At 40.3% G+C, this 19,484-nt stretch overlaps 2 protein-coding genes across 2 annotated transcripts; both read left to right on the forward strand.

Moving 5' to 3' along the window:
* Window positions 1-2,807: 2,807 nt before the first annotated feature.
* asb5a (ankyrin repeat and SOCS box containing 5a) lies at window positions 2,808-10,877 on the forward strand. The gene is made up of 7 exons (XM_089017104.1): window positions 2,808-3,099; window positions 6,382-6,461; window positions 8,053-8,160; window positions 8,244-8,394; window positions 9,200-9,334; window positions 10,086-10,277; window positions 10,465-10,877. The coding sequence occupies exons 1-7, from the start codon at window positions 2,877-2,879 to the stop codon at window positions 10,590-10,592; spliced, it is 1,017 nt and encodes a 338-aa protein (XP_088873230.1). The 5' UTR covers window positions 2,808-2,876; the 3' UTR covers window positions 10,593-10,877.
* A 1,257-nt stretch (window positions 10,878-12,134) lies between these two features.
* Window positions 12,135-18,890, forward strand: spata4 (spermatogenesis associated 4). Its single transcript, XM_089017117.1, has 6 exons — window positions 12,135-12,412; window positions 13,036-13,165; window positions 13,361-13,479; window positions 15,490-15,713; window positions 15,979-16,056; window positions 18,089-18,890. Exons 1-6 carry the CDS (start codon window positions 12,336-12,338, stop codon window positions 18,181-18,183), a joined length of 723 nt encoding a protein of 240 aa, XP_088873243.1. The 5' UTR covers window positions 12,135-12,335; the 3' UTR covers window positions 18,184-18,890.
* Window positions 18,891-19,484: the final 594 nt, after the last annotated feature.

The following is a 19,484-nucleotide window of genomic DNA, read 5'->3' on the forward strand; positions in this document are numbered from 1 at the left end:
CATGTTTGTTATTTATGACTGTAATTAACTTAGTTCGTTTCCCGGTTTTCCGTGCTGTGACGGTGAGTAGTCGTTGAACGCTAACTGATTTGTGCTGCTGGTACAGGGGAAAGCGAGAGCCTTTGAGTCGAGAGCGTCGTGTTTTTCTCAGTTGAAAAAAATTGGCGAACCACCACCTTGGTGATACTTTTTGCATTGGAGGTTTATTTTAATTATTGTCGTTATTTGTTTTTTAAATTGTATTTATTATTATTTTTGTGAATTAATTGATCAATATATTTGTTGCACACACTGTCAGTGGTGCATCAGCAAAGGTAAATTAAACTTAAATTAAACCCCGTCCCTCAATCATCTCAGACCTCATCACCAAATCCAATAACTCCTCGTTATTCATTCCTCACTATCCACTGGAATTGTCCCTGTCTCCTTCAAAATCGCAGCGATCACCCCAATACTAAAATAAAACAGGCTGACATTGAAGTAACTTACACCCCATTGATCACCTTCCTTTCAACTCCAAACTCTTTGGAAAAAAACATTCCAGCCCCCCATCCCTTCCCATATTAAAGTCCCATCGCAAAATGTTCACTCTCGCAGCTAAGTTCTTGAAGATGATATTGAATTTTTTTACCCCGTGTTTTTCACCTTGCTACTATACGTGCACCGAGAAAAATGTGCTTAATGGCTACTAGAACCGTTTCCGGCGGACTTGAATGATGACAAGCTAACAAATGTGGTGCGTTTTGGAACAAATGCCTGCTAGAACCGTTTCCGATGGACTTAAAATGACAAGCTAACAAACGCGGTGTATTTTGGAATTGATTACTTTTTTTGAATGTTTTGAAAAAGCGATTATACAATTACAATGCACAAGTGTCAATGTTTCATTATTTGAGTCAGAATCAGAATCATCTTTATTGCCAAGTATGTAGAACACACAAGGAATTTGTTTCCGGTAGAACATGCTGCACTAGTATCGTCGTCAAAAAAACAAAACTGCTAAGTTGCACTATACAGTTCCGTTTTGGCTACTGTTGAAAGTCAATGTCATTGTTGGGAGTTCTCCTCTATCTAAACCTCTCTTGGCCACAAATGTGTGTAAACTCTTGCCTTCATTCTGTACTCCCATGTCCAGAATTTGAGGGTGTTGAGTCATCTCTCTGGCCTCATTTAAAGCTCTCTTCACTACAAATGTGTGGAAGTTCTTGCATTCATTCTGGACTTCCTTGTGCAGAATGAGGGTGTTGCGCCATCCCTATGCCGTGTTTAAAAACCACAAATGTGGAAACTCTTGCCTTCGTTCTTGACTCCTTGTCAATAATGAAAGTCTAAAGCCAGCTGGAAGCCTTTTTTCCCCCCTCCGTGAGCCGTCACCTTACCGTGGTGGAGGGGTTTGCGTGTCCCAATGATCCCAGGAGCGAAGTTGTCTGGGGCTTTATGCCCCTGGCAAACCGGTCCTAGGGGAGGGACTAGACTAAGAACGGCTTAACAGACTTCTCATGCTGGATAAGATGAATTGATCAGAGTTTCTCTTGCCTGGATGGTGATCACTTCCCCACCCCCACCATCATCCTTGTGGGCAATAAGAGTGACCTGGTGTGGTTCAAACAAGTTGATGGTAAGTCACAAACATTAAACTGAAAGCAAATTTCATAAGACTCATCAAACACCTGTCTCGAAGTTTTTGGGTGTGCTGAACTGTTGACAATGTCTGCCTTCTCTCTTTTTTTCTGTTTTTTCTTTCTTTTTTTCTCTTTTCTCTCTACCTGATTCTGATATTTTTCTTTCTTTACTGATTTTTATTTATAATTTGTTGTGTGGTAATCAAAGCTTACTTATGTTGTTTTACTGTAAATATTTAAAAGCTTATAAATACACACAATCAGAAATTGATGAGAAGGTTTCTTCAGCCGTCATCTGTACTTTTTGTAGGTGTCTGACGTTTCGCCTCCTATCCAAGAGGCTTCGTCAGCAAACTAAACTACTACTAAAAACTAAAACTAAACTTTAGTTTGCTGACGAAGCCTCTTGGATAGGAGGTGAAACGTCCGACACCTTCGAAAAAGTAAAGATAACGGCTGAAGAAACCTCATCGATGGACCACTCCTGTACGACTGAGAGCTGACACGGACAATCAGAAATTGAAAATTTTTCTTTCCCTTTTTTTTAAATGAGTCCTGGTTTTTGTACGTTCTTTTTGTAGCACTCCATGTTCAGAAGAATATAAATAAATGGGTTAGGGCCGTTTTGGAGAAAAATGAGGCGTGCGACCAGGTGTGCTGCCGAGTCACTCTAACGAGGAGTTGCCCATGATTATATGAGGCAGATTTAAGAATGTAGCTTCATGTTTGTTTTGTGTGTTTTCTTTTGAGTTTTCACCTTTGATCTTTGACCCCAAATTGAAAAATTTCAAAGTTGTCTTCAACTTTTTATTGGACTGAAGCCAAACCCTAAACCCTGCGAAATTTAAATTTCTCCACTGCGAGAATAATAAAGGTAAATCCAATAAAGCCATATGAATAAAACATGATATTTCATGTTTTTTATATTAGTAATTCATTTGACATTATTTTTTGTGGTAAATTCATTTAAGCAATAAAAAAACTTTTTGATGAGCCGAACCAAAAGAGCCGGAATTCCCATCATTACTACCAAAGTTTTAAGTGTGTGTAATTTGTGTTGTTGTGTACACCATTTAATAATAGAACACAAAATGTTATTTCCAATCCCCTACTTTCACTCCCTCCCCAGAATAACACCACTGTAGTCACACTCAGTCCCCCGAACAGCTGCAGGGAATTTTTTCCATTCCGTTTTTTTTTCTTCCCGCTTTTCATTGAGTGTCCTGCCTTCACCGCTATACAGAAGCCGAGAAAATGTCAGACGCCACGCAGCAGTTGGCCGGTAGCACCGCCACGGGTGACAAGCCTTTTGCGGCCCAGTTGTCTAACGTCTACCTCAGCATCTTGGCACTCTTCTGCTTCAAGATCTTCGTCAAGATCTCCCTGAACCTGCTCACCTACTTCTACATTGTGCGCGGCAACCGCAAAGAGGCCGCCAGGATATCTGCTGAATTTTACGACTACGCCCAGCAACACGGTGAGTGATAAACGCGTGTATTGGAAACCTCTGAACCTCTTGCGCATGGTGGCGACACATCTTATACATGCTGCCATAAAGTCAATGTACTAACCAGACCGATTGTTTTTCATTTGCCACTCTAATCATTTCATTATAATCATATTTTAAAATAACGAGTGGTCCCGAACTGTTCTCTAATCATCTTTATGTCAAATGCACATTCATTACTGTGGGACACTCCAGGCCTGACACCTAGTTACTTTTCTCTCATCTATTAATAGAACACTCAGCAGCTCACATTCACACACGCACACGGGCACTAACATACACACGTGCACATAAAAACACGCGTGCGGGCACAGACTGGCTTTATTTCCATTCCCAGCCGTGGCAGTGACGTCCTTCCCCCACTCAAAAGCAACATCAAAACAAAGCTTTTCGAGTGGCAAGAGCACATAAACACAACAAAGAAAGAAAATAATATTTGAAAGGTTGTTTATGATCAAGAATTTGTTTGCATATTTTCAAACTGTAAAGCAATATGCGGTACATTGAACAGGCAAGACTAGCGAACAATTTTAAACCATATTTAATATGGTATTTTCCAGAGAAAACTATCCAGAATGTGTTTGTGTTTTCACATTGAAAAGCAACATGCAATGTATTATGAAGGAAAATATTTTTGTTTAAAAAATTCTATTAAATACAGTATGTTCTCAAGAAATGTAGTTGTATATTTTAAATAGAGTAAACATGTTTATATACTCAAAAACGTGTTCTATATTTAGAATTAAAAAGAGTAAATTTGCACCAAATATTTTCAGATAAAATGTGTTTTTCTTTTGAACTTGTATTGTGAGAGAATTTACAAACACTTTTCAAGTTACAATATCTCACTTAAAAAAAAGGTTTTTCACCATTAACTTGACCTGTAAAAAGTACAACTCTATTTGGGGTAAAACAGGAAAGATTTTAAAGATGGGATGTAAAAATAAACACATCATATCATGGCTGCGTTCAGAATTCACCATCACATCCACATTATTTTTTAGTTTCACACCATTTACCACTTCCCGTGCCTATGATTAAAGTTTAGATGCTCTGGTAGGTTTTTCCTGACTGAGATTTACTTTTATTTTAAAGAAAAAGTCTCCCAGAAAAAAAGTTATTGTTCTTGTAAAGTAAAAGCGAACCCATTTTTTAAGATCAAATTGGGTATTATTGATGAAGATGTTCAAGTATTAAAGGACAACTGACGCCTCTGGACAAGTTGTGTCCATAATTTGTAAAGTAACTTCAAATGACCTCTAATGAGCGTATTTTACAAAGATTCCACGGCATATAGCTATATTTTATGTTTTAAGACTCGCGCTGAATATTCAGGAAGCCTTGTTTTCGAGTTGATGACGATGCCTGACGTGACGTCACGTCTGGAACTCCCCTGACCGAGAAAGCGAGACACAATGCACTGTGGGTACTTTGTTTGGTCTGAAAATTTGTTGAAAAGTGTTGATCCGTGTTGATGCCGAAATTAGAAGGAAAACACATAAATAAAATGATGGTGAATCATTGTGTGTGTGGCACCAAGACTACTATTTGATACTAGACACAAATTCCCAGCAGACAAATCGGCCCATTTCCAACGGAGCTTGGGCGCCATCTTGTGCATTTTCCGGGATGCTACATTGAAGTCCAAATGCCTCAAAATGATCCGGAACATGTATGCTTTCCTCTTCAGAACTATTTGAATCTTATTCATAACTGGATGAGTAACAAGAAAGCATCTTCTTCGAATCTGGAGCCATTGTTTTGATTCGAGAGCAAGGCAAGACGTCATGACGTGATGTTATGAACAATGGGGCGGGACCTTCTGGAACTCGCCATCCCGAGGTCATTTTGAGTCAGTCAGTCAGTTTTGGGACACTTTAACTCATTTTATTGGTGTTTTGCATTTAACTAAAAATATCAGCCTGCATGTTTTGGATATTTTAGATGCTATAAAAAGGGCGGCCCGGTAGTCGAGTGGTTAGCACACCGGCTTCACAGTGCAGAGGTCGCTGGTTCGCGTCCCGGTACGGCCTCCCTGTGTGGAGTTTGCATGTTCTCCCCGGACCCGCGTGGGTTTTCTCCGGGTCCTCTGGTTTCCTCCCACACTCCAAAAACATGCATGGCAGGCAGAATGACCACTCCAAATTGTCCCTAGGTGTAAGTGTGAGAGTGACTGTTGTACGTCTTTGTGTACCCTGCGATTGGCTGGCAACCAATTCAGGGTGTCCCCCGCCTTGTGCCCGAAGACAGCTGAGATAGGCTCCAGCACCCCCCGCGACCCTAATGAGGAATAAGCGGTACGGAAAATGAGATGAGATGAGATGCTATAAAACGTTTTTCTGATGTCAGTTAGGAAACAAAAAAAATGGTGTCGGTTGTCCTTTAAATACCAACTTGAGAAAAAAGGTCAAGAAATGTGAAACAGACAGCTCACTGTGTCTGAATAGTGAATGGTTTTTCTTAACGTTTTGTGCTACGCCCTGCAAACACAGGTGTACTATACCTAATTAAAATGTCTCCTGGCAGGCACATGGGCATGTTGACATTTGTATCACTTGCTTGATTATTTTCCTAAATAAATGAAGTGTGATTGAATATTGAGTGTTCCAGCTGAACGCAGTAAACACCTCGAATTGCGTATTAATGTCACACAACTCACCTTCGCGATTAACCTTGTTATCTTTTTTAGCACCGCTTCAACGGACAGTTAGGACGGCGGAAAAAATCATTGGCACCGCCCTACCCACTCTCGAGGACTTGCACACTGCAAGAATCCAAACTAGGGCGCGGAAAATCCTACTGGACCCTCCGCACCCTGCCCACCACCTTTTCCAGCTACTCCCCTCAGGCAGGCGCTACCGATCCATGCGCACCAAATCCAGCAGACATTTAAACAGCTTCTTCCCCCAAGCCATTAACTCTTTGAACTCTTTCAACAGTAGCCAAAATGGAACTGTATAGTGCCACTTAGCAGTTTTTTTTGTTTTTTTTTTTACAACGATACTAGTGCAGCGTGTTCTACCGGAAACAAATTCCTTGTGTGTTCTACATACTTGGCAATAAAGATGATTCTGATTCTGATTCTGATTCTGATTGCACCACCACCTTGTGCAATGTCGCGTCATTAGACAGTGGAGCAAACAGCTCGTGTCTTGTAAAATATTCTCAGTGGAAGCCTTCACGGTTGACTAATGATTTATCGGATAAACGGACCAACGATCTGATGAACAAATGCATATTTGCCACTCACAGGATCTTGGACAGACCGCTCGCCTCTCCATGACGCTGCCAGTCTAGGTCGCCTCCTTGCCCTTAGGACCCTCATTGTGCAGGTGAAGGGGGATTTCATTATTATTATTATTGACATTTATTTGTATGCACAACTACCCAAAAACGCCCGATACTCAAAGTATTCTACTATAAAAGGCATTTGGCATGAACAAAGATATACCCTTTCAATTGAACATGTGTGAATGAAAGTGTGCTAACTCCTTTTGTGTGACATTTTTAGAAATTGCTGTTAAGGGCAGTTCTTTTTTTTTGCACTAGGACTTTTTCCTCATGAATCAGTCATTTCCATTCCTGACATGGCCGAACCTGACAAAGCAGGCTTCATCTCCCATAAAAAAAAAAAAAAAACTTTACCATAAATTGAGGTGCAAAAGTTGCTGGTATACCTTAATTTCCACACTAAACAGTCCACCTGATTATAAGCCTCACCCAGTGAATTTAAAGGAAAAAAATATTTTGAATTTAAAGGAAAAAATATTTTGTACATACAAAAATGATTTATCATTATATTTCTGGTTTTATTGTTCTCGTGTTTATTGCTCTTTTAATTGGAAAGTGTTATTGGAGGCTTTGAAAAGCGCTGATAAATTATATTGTATTATTATTATCATTATTATTATGTAAAAAATGCACCCTGTCTATAGGCTGCATGTTTATAAAGACGATACACAGAAAAGGTTTTCAAAGTTTTAATAATATACCTTAACATTTCTTTCAAAACCGTGCCTGTTACGCAGCAGCAACACAACAAGCATTACTGTAGTAACACAGCGCTAACAGGGCTGTTTTTTTTTTTTAAATGCACTGTAAGTCACTGAGACACCGTAGTAACAGAGCCCAACATGTTAGCAATCACCAACAGGTCTGGGTACAAAAACATACCAAGTCACTGAGACAAGGAAGAAACACGTTAGCACTCACTAACAGGGCTGGTTACAAAAACTAAGCAAGTCGCTGAGAGCCGTCCTCATCTTCCTCCTGTAAACTGATACCATGGAAGTCTTCCTCCTGCGTGTCGGATTGGAATAGCGTCAGATATTCCTCGCCACACACGCTCTGATTCTTTCGTTGTCGTTGTATCACTTTCATCCTGAGGCAAAGTCAATCCCTGTGCTGCCCCCTCCGTCATGCAGCAGACCGTCTTTTCGAAGCCCGTTTTCACACTGCTCTACGCTGTCAGCATCCACTGGCAAACTTGTGCAAAATTTGCTCATTGCATACGGCCAGTTTTGGTAAATACATACTCGACGTGTGTCATCCAAGCCTCCCATTCAACTCGGAGGGCCACTTTAAATGCATGATTCATCCGCAAAGTTACATTAAACTTGCGTCTCCTTCAGCACATGTATTCGCCCTGAGTCACTCTTACCTTGAGTGCTCAAGGGCCACTGACGGCCGTTAGAAAAAAAATGCATAAATTGGCCGCATCATTGCATAACCCACAGGGCTGAAAGCTTGTGACAAGTTGCGGCTTATCGTCCGGAAATTATGGTACTCAGAAAGTCCTACACAATCTTGAAGGCCAGTGCATCAGCATGTTCGAATAAACGAATACTATTCATCATGATTTCATAGCTGTTTGTACTTTTGATCCAAATATGTGTGTGTGTACGTGTGGTTGTGTTTGTTCAGGGTCATAATGTGAACAGTGTAACCATGGACCAGGTGACTCCTCTCCACGAAGCCTGCCTCGGAGACCATGCACCCTGCGCTAGAGCCCTCATCGATGCCGGCGCTGACGTCGGTGACTTAAAAAAAAAGAAAAAAAGAAAGCTGAAATCTACTTTTTTCCCATTGGTAACACCAACAGAGGTTGTTCGCAGGTCAACGCCTCAACAGTTGACGGTGCCACGCCGCTGTGGAACGCCTGTGCAGTGGGCAGCGTAGCGTGCGCTGAAGTTCTGCTGGAAAACGGTGCCAGAGCTCATAGTCTGCCACACCAGCCATCACCTATCCATGAGGCCACAAGCAAAGGTCAGGAGACTTTGCTCTGTATTTGTGAGGGGGCAAAGTCAGCCGTAGTTTCCAAACACGTACATTTTGATTAAAGGTTGGGTATTTTACAAATGTATTAGTTCCAAGAAAAACAAGTTATTTTCCAGTTTTGAAAAGTTTGTTATTGAGAGAGAAAAAAAATACAGTGATTCCTCGGTTTACGAACGCTTGAACTCACGAACTTTTCGTTTTACGAACATTAAATTCGCGAGAATATAATCTTGGCATACAAATTAGTTTTTGGTGGACGAACCAAACCACGGAGTGCCACAGTGGCTGGCGGACTAGTTTTCGGCGGATGAACACCAAACCACACGGTCCAACAGCACCACGAACTAGTTTTTCCACACCCGCTTTCTTTGAGTGCTGATGTGTTTGTTATCAAGTGGAGTACTTTTGCTATTATGTGACAGAAAAAGACCCCACCACAGGCTAGTGTTAAGCCTGAGAGGACACAAAGAAAAATTACGGCCGAGCAGAAGATCATTGAAAAACAAGCAACGGTCTCAGGACATAAAAGAAGTTGGAAAAACTTCTGTTGATTTGGATTAACGAGCAGCTTTCATGGGACCGTGTAAGTGAGGGTATTATCGAAGAGAAAGCACGACAACTTCACTCGGATATCATCAAGAGGCAACTACATCAACGACCATCACAGGCAAATAAAATGACTTTATTATAATGTACAGTTTATTTCTTTAATTACAATCCAATAGCACATTTATGATACATAAAAATGACATAACATTGTAATAGCTGAATCCCCCATCTGCTCTCTGTCAAGGTCATTTTGGTTGCATGGAGGTTCTGCTGACATGGGGTACGGATGTAGACATGGACATCCCTCACTTGGGCACGCCGCTCTACACAGCTTGCGTCTCCCAGGAGCTGGAATGTGCCAGAAAGCTCCTTTGGGAAGGTAAATTCAGTGCTGGGGAGACTTCTAGGATTTCCCACTATTCTGGAATGCAGCATTGTTGTGTTTTTTTGTTTGTTTTCTATTATTTTAAAATTTACAATGGTCCATTATTTTGGTTGGCCAGTTTGTCAATTTGGGACAAATTAAACACAAATAGTCTGATTTCCCAATTCCCCAGCATTCATGAATGTATCATTACATTTAGATCTTGTCAGAAAAAGTAGCAAAATTATATATCCGCACAGTGAATCAATTTATCTACTTACACTTTCTGATGTGGCAGAATCATGAACTTTTCACTGGATTTTTACAATGCCATGACATCATTTCTTTTAATTCTGAGATTTTGTTTTTCTTCTTGTCCACTGAGCATTTCAGAGCGCTTAGCATTTACCAGCCACCTCTGATCAATGGAGGTGTTCAAATATCATCCAATGGTGATATTTACAAGTGCTATTGTCTTGAGGCTGACACAAAATGGTTTCCAAGACACAATCAGAGGTCTAAAAACCTCAAATCCAGTGAACGACTGCCAATCTGCGCTTTGTTACTCACAAATTCACCTATTTGTGGTGCTTTTGTATGGAACCTATTCCCGAAATCTCCACATTTTTTGGGCTTTATGAAATACCTGAACTACAATTAACCCTGCCATCCCCCCTAAAACATTCAAAGTTGCCTGTAGATGCCACAAGATGGCGTTTTCTGTGGGGGTTAATCAGACACAATGTAAATAGTGTTTCACTTGTAGGCGCTAACGTTCAAAAAGGCAAATCCCTGGATTCGCCTTTGCATGCAGCGGCAGAGAAGGACTGCACAGCGATGGTGAAGCTGTTGCTTGACTTTGGTGCCGACATCAACGCCCGAGACGGTGAATGTCGGCGACCAGTAGAGGTGGCCCCACCAAGCAGCTTGACGGAAGATTTTCTGCTTCTCTACGAAGGTAAAGTTGTGCTTCTCTCTTTTATACAATAAATGCATGTGTTCATGTGTCACTTTTCCCGTTCTTCTTAGCAGTTTTTTTGACGATACTAGTGCAGCGTGTTCTACCGGAAACAAATTCCTTGTGTGTTCTACATACTTGGCAATAAAGATGATTCTGATTCTGATTCTGATTCTGATTCTTCTAGCCATGCCACGATTGCTGAGTCAGCTGTGCCGCCAGCGCATCAGGATAAGCGTCGGCCAGGATCGACTGCACCTTCTTTGTCATCTCCCCCTGCCGAGTCGAATCAGAGGCTTCTTGCAGTACCAGTGACGATGTCTACCTGGAACAACCTTTTAACAGATTGTACACAACTAATTGAGTCTATGGATTACCTGCTCACCCAAGTTAATCGTTTGTCAGCTGCCTGTTTCACAAAACATGCGTGGGAGTGAGTCTGTGCAATCCTACATTATGAATGTTCACGTGCATGACTGGTGGGTAAATGCATTGCCTCTGTAAACATTTATAAGAAAATGCACTTTGGTTGTACTTTATTGAACCTATTTCTGCATTGTAAACTGTTAAAACCAAATAAAAATGCTTTATTTTGTATTATTCATATATTTATGTAATTATTTTCTATTTTCCCCAAAGACACATTTCATAAATCCCAGAAAGTAGCGGCGGTAGAGCAAAAAAGAACGCTAGACATGTCCTTACAAATTATCGACCGATGTTAAAATTTTCCTTAATTTACCATTTCATTTCATTTACCAAGATTCTCAAGAAAGTGTTTTTTTTAATCAACTCAACAAATTCTTGAATTCAAACAGAGTTTTTGATCAATTTCATTCAGGCTTCCGACCTCCTCACAGTCCAGAAACATCTCTTCTTAAAGTCCAAAAAATATTGGAGCTCAGGGTCCAAAGTAATCATGTTAAAATTGAATGTTGTTTTGTTGCATGTAAACAAAATAAACTGCAAAAATATGTCAAGTCAACCATCAATTAAAATACTTTTAAACGGATTAAAAACGTTTCTAATTAAGATCTTACCAACGTTGAAATGTTTTTTGTAATTAAAAAACTTTTTTTCTCAACTTCATTTTGGACATGTTTTCTATGCGTTATATTGCATATTAAAATGTATTTAAAGGACAACCAACACCATTTTTTTCTTCCTTTCCGGGTCATTTTGAGGCATCAGGACAGATGTGTAGCGCCCCAGAAAATGCAGAGGATGGCGCCCAAGCTCCGTTGGAAATGGGCTGATTTGTCTGCTGGGAATTTGTCTCAGAGAATATCAAATAGTTGTCTTGGTGCAACACACAATTCACCATCGCGTTATTTATGTGTTTTTCTTTTAATTTCGGCATCAACACGAAGTTTTCAGAGCAAACCAAGTACACTGCAAAATGCATTGTGTGTCGCTTTCTCTGTCAGGGGCGTTTCCTCCGTGACGTGACATCAGGTATCGCCAGCAACTCAACAACAAGATATTCAGTGCGAGTCTGAAAATGTAAAATATAGCTAAATGTGTGGAATCTTTGTAAAATATGCTCAGTAGAAGTCATTTGAAGTGATTTTACAAATTATGGACACAGCTTGTCCAGAGGCATCGGTTGTCCTTTGGGTCTTATCGTTGTGGGATCTTTTGGCAATTTTGGAAGGGGATTGTTTTCTCAGCTTTGCTTCTGAATATTGTCTTTGTTTGGGTCCTGTATCTTTGCTATGTGATGCACATTAAGTTGTTTTGTGAAGCAAGTGTGCTAAGAATATGCCTTGCTTTGTAGTATGACAACCCGGCCACCTCGGGGCAGCAAATCGCTACTGCAGGTTGTGCCGTTCACTCACCGGCAGTCCACGAGAAAGAAACGGCTTTGCTGTTGAGTTACGTGCTGTGTCACAAAGGCGAGCAACGTCAGACGGGCTAGTTTTACCTATAGCCAAAGCCTCCCTTGTGTGACAAAGTGGGACGAAGACGACAAGTAGGAAACAGGGGGGGCTCGACTAAATTTGTGCGGTGTCTGGTTTAAAGCCAGGAAAGAGATTGAGAAAGGGGGTGGGGGGAACCATGACGGGGCTGCCTCGGGACGCCACGAGATGGCTGCAAAGCATCGAACTGACAGTCCAACCAATGAACGTACGCAGGTAATAAATCGTCAAATGACTTTTACAAATAATACATGTTCATGTTATAAATGTTATTCTTAATCAGGTCAATATTCTTAACCCAAACAATTCTTACGGAAAAAAACATTTGGTAAATCTGATTCATCATGCAATGACCAAAATATGCTATTAAACGAAATTCTTTTTCTAATATTAAATCAATTAATGGACAAAGTAATCAACAGATTAATTGGTCATTAAAATAGTGACTTGGTTATTAAAATTGATGCTTGTAAAATGAGTTAACGTGTGTTCAATCAACCCATTATCCAAGCTGCTTATCCGAATGATGTCACATTGACAAACAACCCTTCTCCCCCGTCCCTGCGTGGCCTCCCCTCCAGGTGTCCTCCCACATTCCGAAAACATGCATAGCAGGTTAATGGAAGATTCAAATTTGTCCCCAGGCGTGAGTGGCAGTGTGGAAGGTTGTTTGGCTGGCAAACAGTTCTGGGTGTCCCCACCTACTGCCCAAAGACAGCTAGTATGGGTTCCGGCACACACTGTGACCCTTGTGAGGATAGGTGGATCAGCAAATGGATGGAAGATCGAATCAATGTTCTCCTGTTGTATGTGTATGTGTGGTCTTTTTTTCTCCCCAGGGACTTTGCCAGTGGCTACCATGTGGCCGAAATGTTTTCCCGTTATTATCCCAGGGATTTTGAAATGCATGCATACAGCAAGGGAGCATCCTTCTCTGCCAAGCAGGACAACTGGAACAAGATACGCCGGGTAAAAGCCAGAACAATAGCTCAAAGTAACCAGATTATGGCATCGCCTAATTGCAATTATTTTCATGAAGTTTACATTTTTTTCATTTGACTGTGAGCCAAGGGAGATAATGCTGTAACGGTCCCACATATATCTGTATGTGATGTCATCACTGTAATTTCAAATGGATCAGAGCGTCTTTTTCCATGCTGACAGACACTGCAGAAGTTGCGTCTACACCTGACTGAGAAATTGGTCTATGGGACCATCCACTGTAAACCTGGTGTGGCTGAATTGCTGGTGCAGCAGGTGTACTCTGTCCTGACCAAACACAGGTGACACTTAACTGCATACACAAATCCATGACCAAACAATCCAAAACTGATGCGAAGGTAGCTGGTTGTGCCAGATGCCAGTCCTGTAGAGGGCAGCCTTGAGTATCGTCAATACAGTGAGACCTCAGCTTACGATCACCTTATCTTATGAACTTTTCGTCTTATGAACGTCAAATTTATGAAAATTAAACCTTGAAATACGCGCTACTTTTCGCGATACACACCCACCATGGCTGGCGGAGTGCTCTTCGGATCTGGCGGAGGGATCCTCGGATCTTCGGCGGAAGTACACGACCGAACAGCGCTCCAGCCGGCGCTACCTTCCACGCCCCCTCTCTCTGAATTCACACGTCGATCGCCTCTGAGGGGCCTTTTGCAGACTATTATGGGATCGAAAAAAAACACCACAGGCTCATGTTCAGCCGGAGAAGACACAAAAAATACAATCGCAGTCGAGGAGAAGGAGATCATTGAGAAACACGAACGAGGTGTGCGTTTGTGGCGTCACGTGCACACCGCGGTTGTCATGTGAATCTCAGCCTGACACATCTCTCACGCTGTGTCACTTCCCTGAAAGTAACATTCTCCATTTCCACCATTGCCACCATCCTTCGCCTAAAAGCTTTACAGTGTAAAGCTTCAGCGACTCGTTGAAATGAAATGTAATTGAAGTGTCGCGAGTGGTGGCGCCGCCCCAGCTGTCAACTCGCACGTGACAATTTCAGTGATCTCCATTGAGACAGAGAGACTTTTAAAACTGAAGAAAGATAAGGAAGGCTTCTACAAAGAAGTTATTGAAGCCTTTCTTCAGAAGGAGCGGCGCATGGACTTCATTTACAAGTAAAGGTAACACGATAATAATGCTTTTTTAAATTATTTTTTTCTATGCTACAGTTTGTATATATAAAGAATGCTGACGTGACATTTTAAACAAAACACGTTAACTGTTGCCAATCAAATGGTGAATAAGCTACTCTGTAGAGTTCATATGTTTGTAAATCTGACTATGATGACGTCAGTGCCTCACCAGCCATGAACCTCACCACACGTCACTGATATATATATATATATATATATATATATATATATATATATATATATATATATATATATATATATATATATATATATATATATATTCTGAGACCTGAAGAGAAGAATCATCAACATGATGAATGATAATGCGATGCCTCAGTTTCGTAAGACCTTACAAGTCAGAAAGCGACAGGTGTCGATTAAGAGCCATTAACGACCATCACAAATGTAAATAAAGTGACTTTATTATAAAGTGCAGTGTATTTCTTTCATTACAATACAATAGCACATTTATTATACATAGAATAAGGTATGTTGTGTGTAGTTTTAAGGCTTATTTAGTTGAAAAGTATATTATATGGAAACCTGGGAACGGATTATTCCCATTTTAATGGTTTCCTATAGGAAAAAAATGATACACTTTGGCTTACACACTGTCTGGGAACCAATTAAGTTCGTAAGCTGAGGTCTCACTGTATATGGGTGCGAGCATCCACAACCAACATGCAAAGAGCTTTTTTCACAATCTGCTTAAGTTTGGACCTTGTGACATTGTGACCGGTGAGATCAAACTCTGAACTTAAACTATCCCACAGTATCACCACTGTATAATAACAACAACAACAATAATAATAATAATAATAATAATAATACATTTAATTTCTAAGCGCCTTTCAAAACTCTCGAGGACACTTTACAGTCACTGGATTTTTTTCTTGTGCGGGTGAGCAGCGGCAGCCATTCGCTTGAAATAGAAATATATTAACATGAAAAAAATAACCACAACTGTTTACGATCACAATAATACATTGTAAAAAGTGAAATTAAGTGACAGTGTGGATTTTTAGTCTGAATCCACCAAAATACTTAGTATTCCCTTTTTGTTTTACCTTTTTGCTTTTTTCTCTGCTCTCACTTCAAACAAATACAATTCAAAAAAGTCAATTTTCCAAAATAATAAAATCCTCTGTTCAGGCCTCGAACAGCTCAAAGTCCAGAGTTGGATTTCTCTGACCAGAAGTACCAGCAGCTTCTCCCTCCGGTGGCTCGCTCAACTGCCACCACGGCTGTGAAGAGCAACCTGAGAAAGACTGAGATCATGGCCCTGCCTGACATCCTCACAAATGGGAGGAGGGCTGAGGCCATCATCAGCAAGCACCTCCAGGACAAGATTACACACAGGACGGCGACAGACTGCGGTGAGATTAACAGGATGCCGATTTGTGCTGAGGGAATTCACTCATGATGGAAAATTGTCTTCATATTTTTTTCCATGTGTATATACTTCTGTACATCTACACATATACACGCATTACACATTATAAAATCTAGTTGTTTATTGTGAGAGAGAGAGACAGACAGACATTTTAGTACAGTTTTATTTATTATACATTATTTTGTGCGTGCAAAACGTTTTTTTCTAACCTCACTCCACTCCCCTCAATATTTCTACTGTATCAACAGGACGTTCAAACATCGTGAGGTCAAGACTAAAACAGACGACTGGGAAAGACCTGTGTCGAGATGAAAAGCACTCTTCTGGTGAGCCTGATTAAGTTTTTCTAACCATGACAAAAAACATGAAATATGGCAGCATTAAAGGACAACCGACACCATTTTTTTTTGTTTCCTAACTGACATCAGAAAAACGTTTCATAGCATCTAAAATACCCAAAACACACAGGCTGATATTTTTAGTCGAATGCAACACCAATAAAAATGACTTACAGTGCTAGAACTGCAACAAATTGAGCTACAAATTGGGGATTTTCAGGAAGTCCCGCGCCCAGTTCGTGACGTCACGCCAAGACATCTTGCCTTGCTGGAGAATCAAAACAATGGCTTCAGATTCGGAGAAGATGCTTTCTTGTTACTCATCCAGTTATCAATATGATTCAAATAGTTCTGAAGAGGAAAGCATCAATGTTTGCAATCGATTAAAGGAGTCCTCCCATATCAATTCGAGACGTCACTGACAGCGATGTAGAACCCAGAAAATGCAGAAGATGGCGCCCAAGCTCCTTTGGAAATGGGCTGATTTGTGTGCTGGGAATTTTTGTCATTGAATATCAAATAGTTGTCTTGGTGCAACACACAACGATTGACCATCACGTTATTTATGTTTTCCTTCTAATTTCGCCATCAACACGGATCAACACGAAGTTTTCAGACCTAACAAAGTACCGCAAAATGCATTGTGAGTCACTTTCTCGGTCAGGGGCGTTCCAAACGGGACGTCACGGGATCTGCATCAACTCGAAAACAAGACTTCCTGAATATTCAGCGCGAGTCTTAAAATGTAAAATATAGCTATGTGCGGTGGAATCTTCGTAAAATACGCCCAGTAGAAGTCATTTGAAGTGATTTTACAAATTATGGACACAACTTGTCCAGAGGTGTCGGTTGTCCATTAAAATCACAATCTTGTACATTGATAAAAGTACAATACTATTAAATACAGTGATACCTCATCTTATGAACTTAATCCGTTCCCAGAAAGTGTGTGTAAAGCAAAAAGTTTGTCTGCTAAACATTTATTTCCCATAAGAAACCATTAAAAATGAGAATAATCCATTCCCAGGTCCACATAAAACATAATTTTCTACTAATGCCTTAAAGCTACACAGAATATACCTTATTTTATGTATAAATGTGATATTGTACTGTAATTGTAGAATTACACTACTATATAATAAAGTTGTTTTATTTACCTTTGAGATGGTCGTTGATATAGTTGCCTCTTGATTTTATCCGAGTGAAGTTGCTGTGCTTTCTCGGCGATAATACCCTCACTCACACGGTCCCCTGCAAGCTGCTTTTTGTTATTCCAAATCAACAGAAGTTTTTCAACCTCTTTTATTGCCTGAGACCGTTGCTTAGACAACACAGAAACACCCTTAGCAACACGTAGCAATGGTCGACTTAGCATACTGGTACTGGGACGCTAAGTCACAGAAACGCACACCACGATCTCTTTCTTCTGCTTGACTAATTTTCTTTTGTGTCCTCTTCGTCTTTACACTAGGCTGTGGTGGCGTCTTTTTTGGTCTAATAATAGCAAAAGTACTCCACTCGATAACAAACCACCGTGGCGCTGTGGTTTTGTTCCTCCGCCGAAAATGAATTCGTATGCCAAGATTATATTCTCGCAAATTTAATGTTCGTAAGGCAAAAACTTTGTGAGCGAAAGCGTCCGTAAGCCGAGGTATCACTGTACTATATTGTGTAAATAATACATAGAAAAATAGGTTGATGAAGAAATAACTGCAAATATTTTTACTTTTATATTTGCAGGTAATATGCAGTTCACACCTTCCGTTGTATCATAAATGAAATTGCCTCATTTAAAAATAATAACGATATCTTCAATGTTATCTTCAAATGTTGGTCGCTGGACAAACAATTGCCCTCATCTGACGGTTGAAAGAACTGATTAATATTAATGATAAAATATATTTCGGCTCTGTTTTCACCGACACACCAAGCATTGTCGAAAATTTGAGAGGAATTTGTGTGCTTAACCTGAACAGTCATTTCTTGAAATCTGGTTTACCCACTAGTACGTGTTTTTTAGAGATGTGCCTCCAATCACCACTGAGGGGTGCTGTTGTCTCGTACAAGACCATCAAAGTGAACCAGCCTGCCAGAAGACTTCCACAAAGCTATTAAATCAAACATGTCCCCCAACAAGTCCCCACAAAAAAAGAAAACCAATTCAAATTTTCCCTAGCGTATTTTATTAACTGTATCATGGTCTTCTCCAAGTGCCCCCGATGATTTATAATTACAGGACACTTTGTATAACTTGCTGAAATCACTTCTTAGTGTTGGATTTTATTGTATCAGGTGAAGGCAGCATGTCATCGCCAACAATTTGACTTTGACTTAGTGCAGATCCAATTATGTGACACATGTATAGTTTCTAAACACAAATATCCCCTCAGGCTGAATTTATTGGGTGGGGGAAAAAATAAGCAGCTGAAATAGGAGTGAGCCAGGGTTTTTCAAGATACAAGCCATCATTCGCATGATTTTTATTTATTTATGTTTTGCTTTGACTTGCAAGTATAAACTCAAAATGTGAGCGCTCTACAGTCGCAGTGTTTGATGAAATTGTACAACTTTAAATTGTTTATTCCCACTCAGTTTCACTGTTTTGCGTTTTTTTTTTCTCAGCCTCAACCTCGTGTGTGTGATTTTGTACCACTGCCTTTTAGTTAGTGTAATCATTCATTTATTTAGTCATTGGGGTGTTTTAGGAATTTTGTCGTGTTTTTGGTCCTTCATTTCACCACAATTTCAATTCTGTTGCCTCAGGTAGTGGAACTTTGTCCTGTTGTGTGGAGTGTTGTTTTAAGTTATATCTAAACCCCCATTAAGTTATATCTACACCCATTTTTCCCCCGAAAGCCCAAACCTTGACAGAGCAAACACTATTTCATCCTCCCACCCCTGCACAAATGTTAAACATTTACTCTGTAAGCATCATGGGAACGGTTCGTAATTTACACAAGACTGTCACCAAGCACCGTTACCACACTCGTTTTATCGAGTAGAGGAGACGACTTGGCTTCATCATTCGCTGCAGACATGATGTCATCGTGTTTTATATACAATCACCACTAGATGGCCACATGGATAACTAAAGTCTATCACTGCAGTCTCAAGAAAACAGCCACCCAATTAATCTTTTACCATGCTGTTCAGCGTGCACATATCAGATTTACTCTCGTTTCAATGCATCAAATAGTCTTGTTTTTTGTTTTCTTTTTCAAATATGAAGCACAAACGGGGAGGGATTGGGGGTCTAAGTGAATGCTATGTATACCACTATAAGACCTCGGTTCAGCACGCATCAAAAATATTTATTTTGAGCTTTCCCCCACTCCCATCCCACACTTAAGATACTGTTATTTGTCTTGACTGTAAAAACTTGGTAACTTATTTTCCACTTAAAATAATGCTACAAT

This window comes from Hippocampus bargibanti, linkage group LG02 (genome assembly GCF_051943395.1).
Source record: "Hippocampus bargibanti isolate YZ-2025 linkage group LG02, ASM5194339v1, whole genome shotgun sequence".
In the NCBI taxonomy this organism is placed as follows: Eukaryota; Metazoa; Chordata; class Actinopteri; order Syngnathiformes; family Syngnathidae; genus Hippocampus; species Hippocampus bargibanti.

Coding starts and splice junctions, on each gene's coding strand:
- spata4 (XM_089017117.1), top strand. CDS start 12,336: ATGACGGGGCTGCCTCGGGACGCCACGAGATGGCTGCAAAGCATCGAA. Junction 13,166..13,360: donor ACTGGAACAAGATACGCCGG/GTAAAAGCCAGA, acceptor CCATGCTGACAG/ACACTGCAGAAGTTGCGTCT. Junction 15,714..15,978: donor CAGGACGGCGACAGACTGCG/GTGAGATTAACA, acceptor CTGTATCAACAG/GACGTTCAAACATCGTGAGG.
- asb5a (XM_089017104.1), top strand. CDS start 2,877: ATGTCAGACGCCACGCAGCAGTTGGCCGGTAGCACCGCCACGGGTGAC. Junction 8,395..9,199: donor CCATGAGGCCACAAGCAAAG/GTCAGGAGACTT, acceptor CTCTCTGTCAAG/GTCATTTTGGTTGCATGGAG. Junction 10,278..10,464: donor TTTTCTGCTTCTCTACGAAG/GTAAAGTTGTGC, acceptor TGATTCTTCTAG/CCATGCCACGATTGCTGAGT.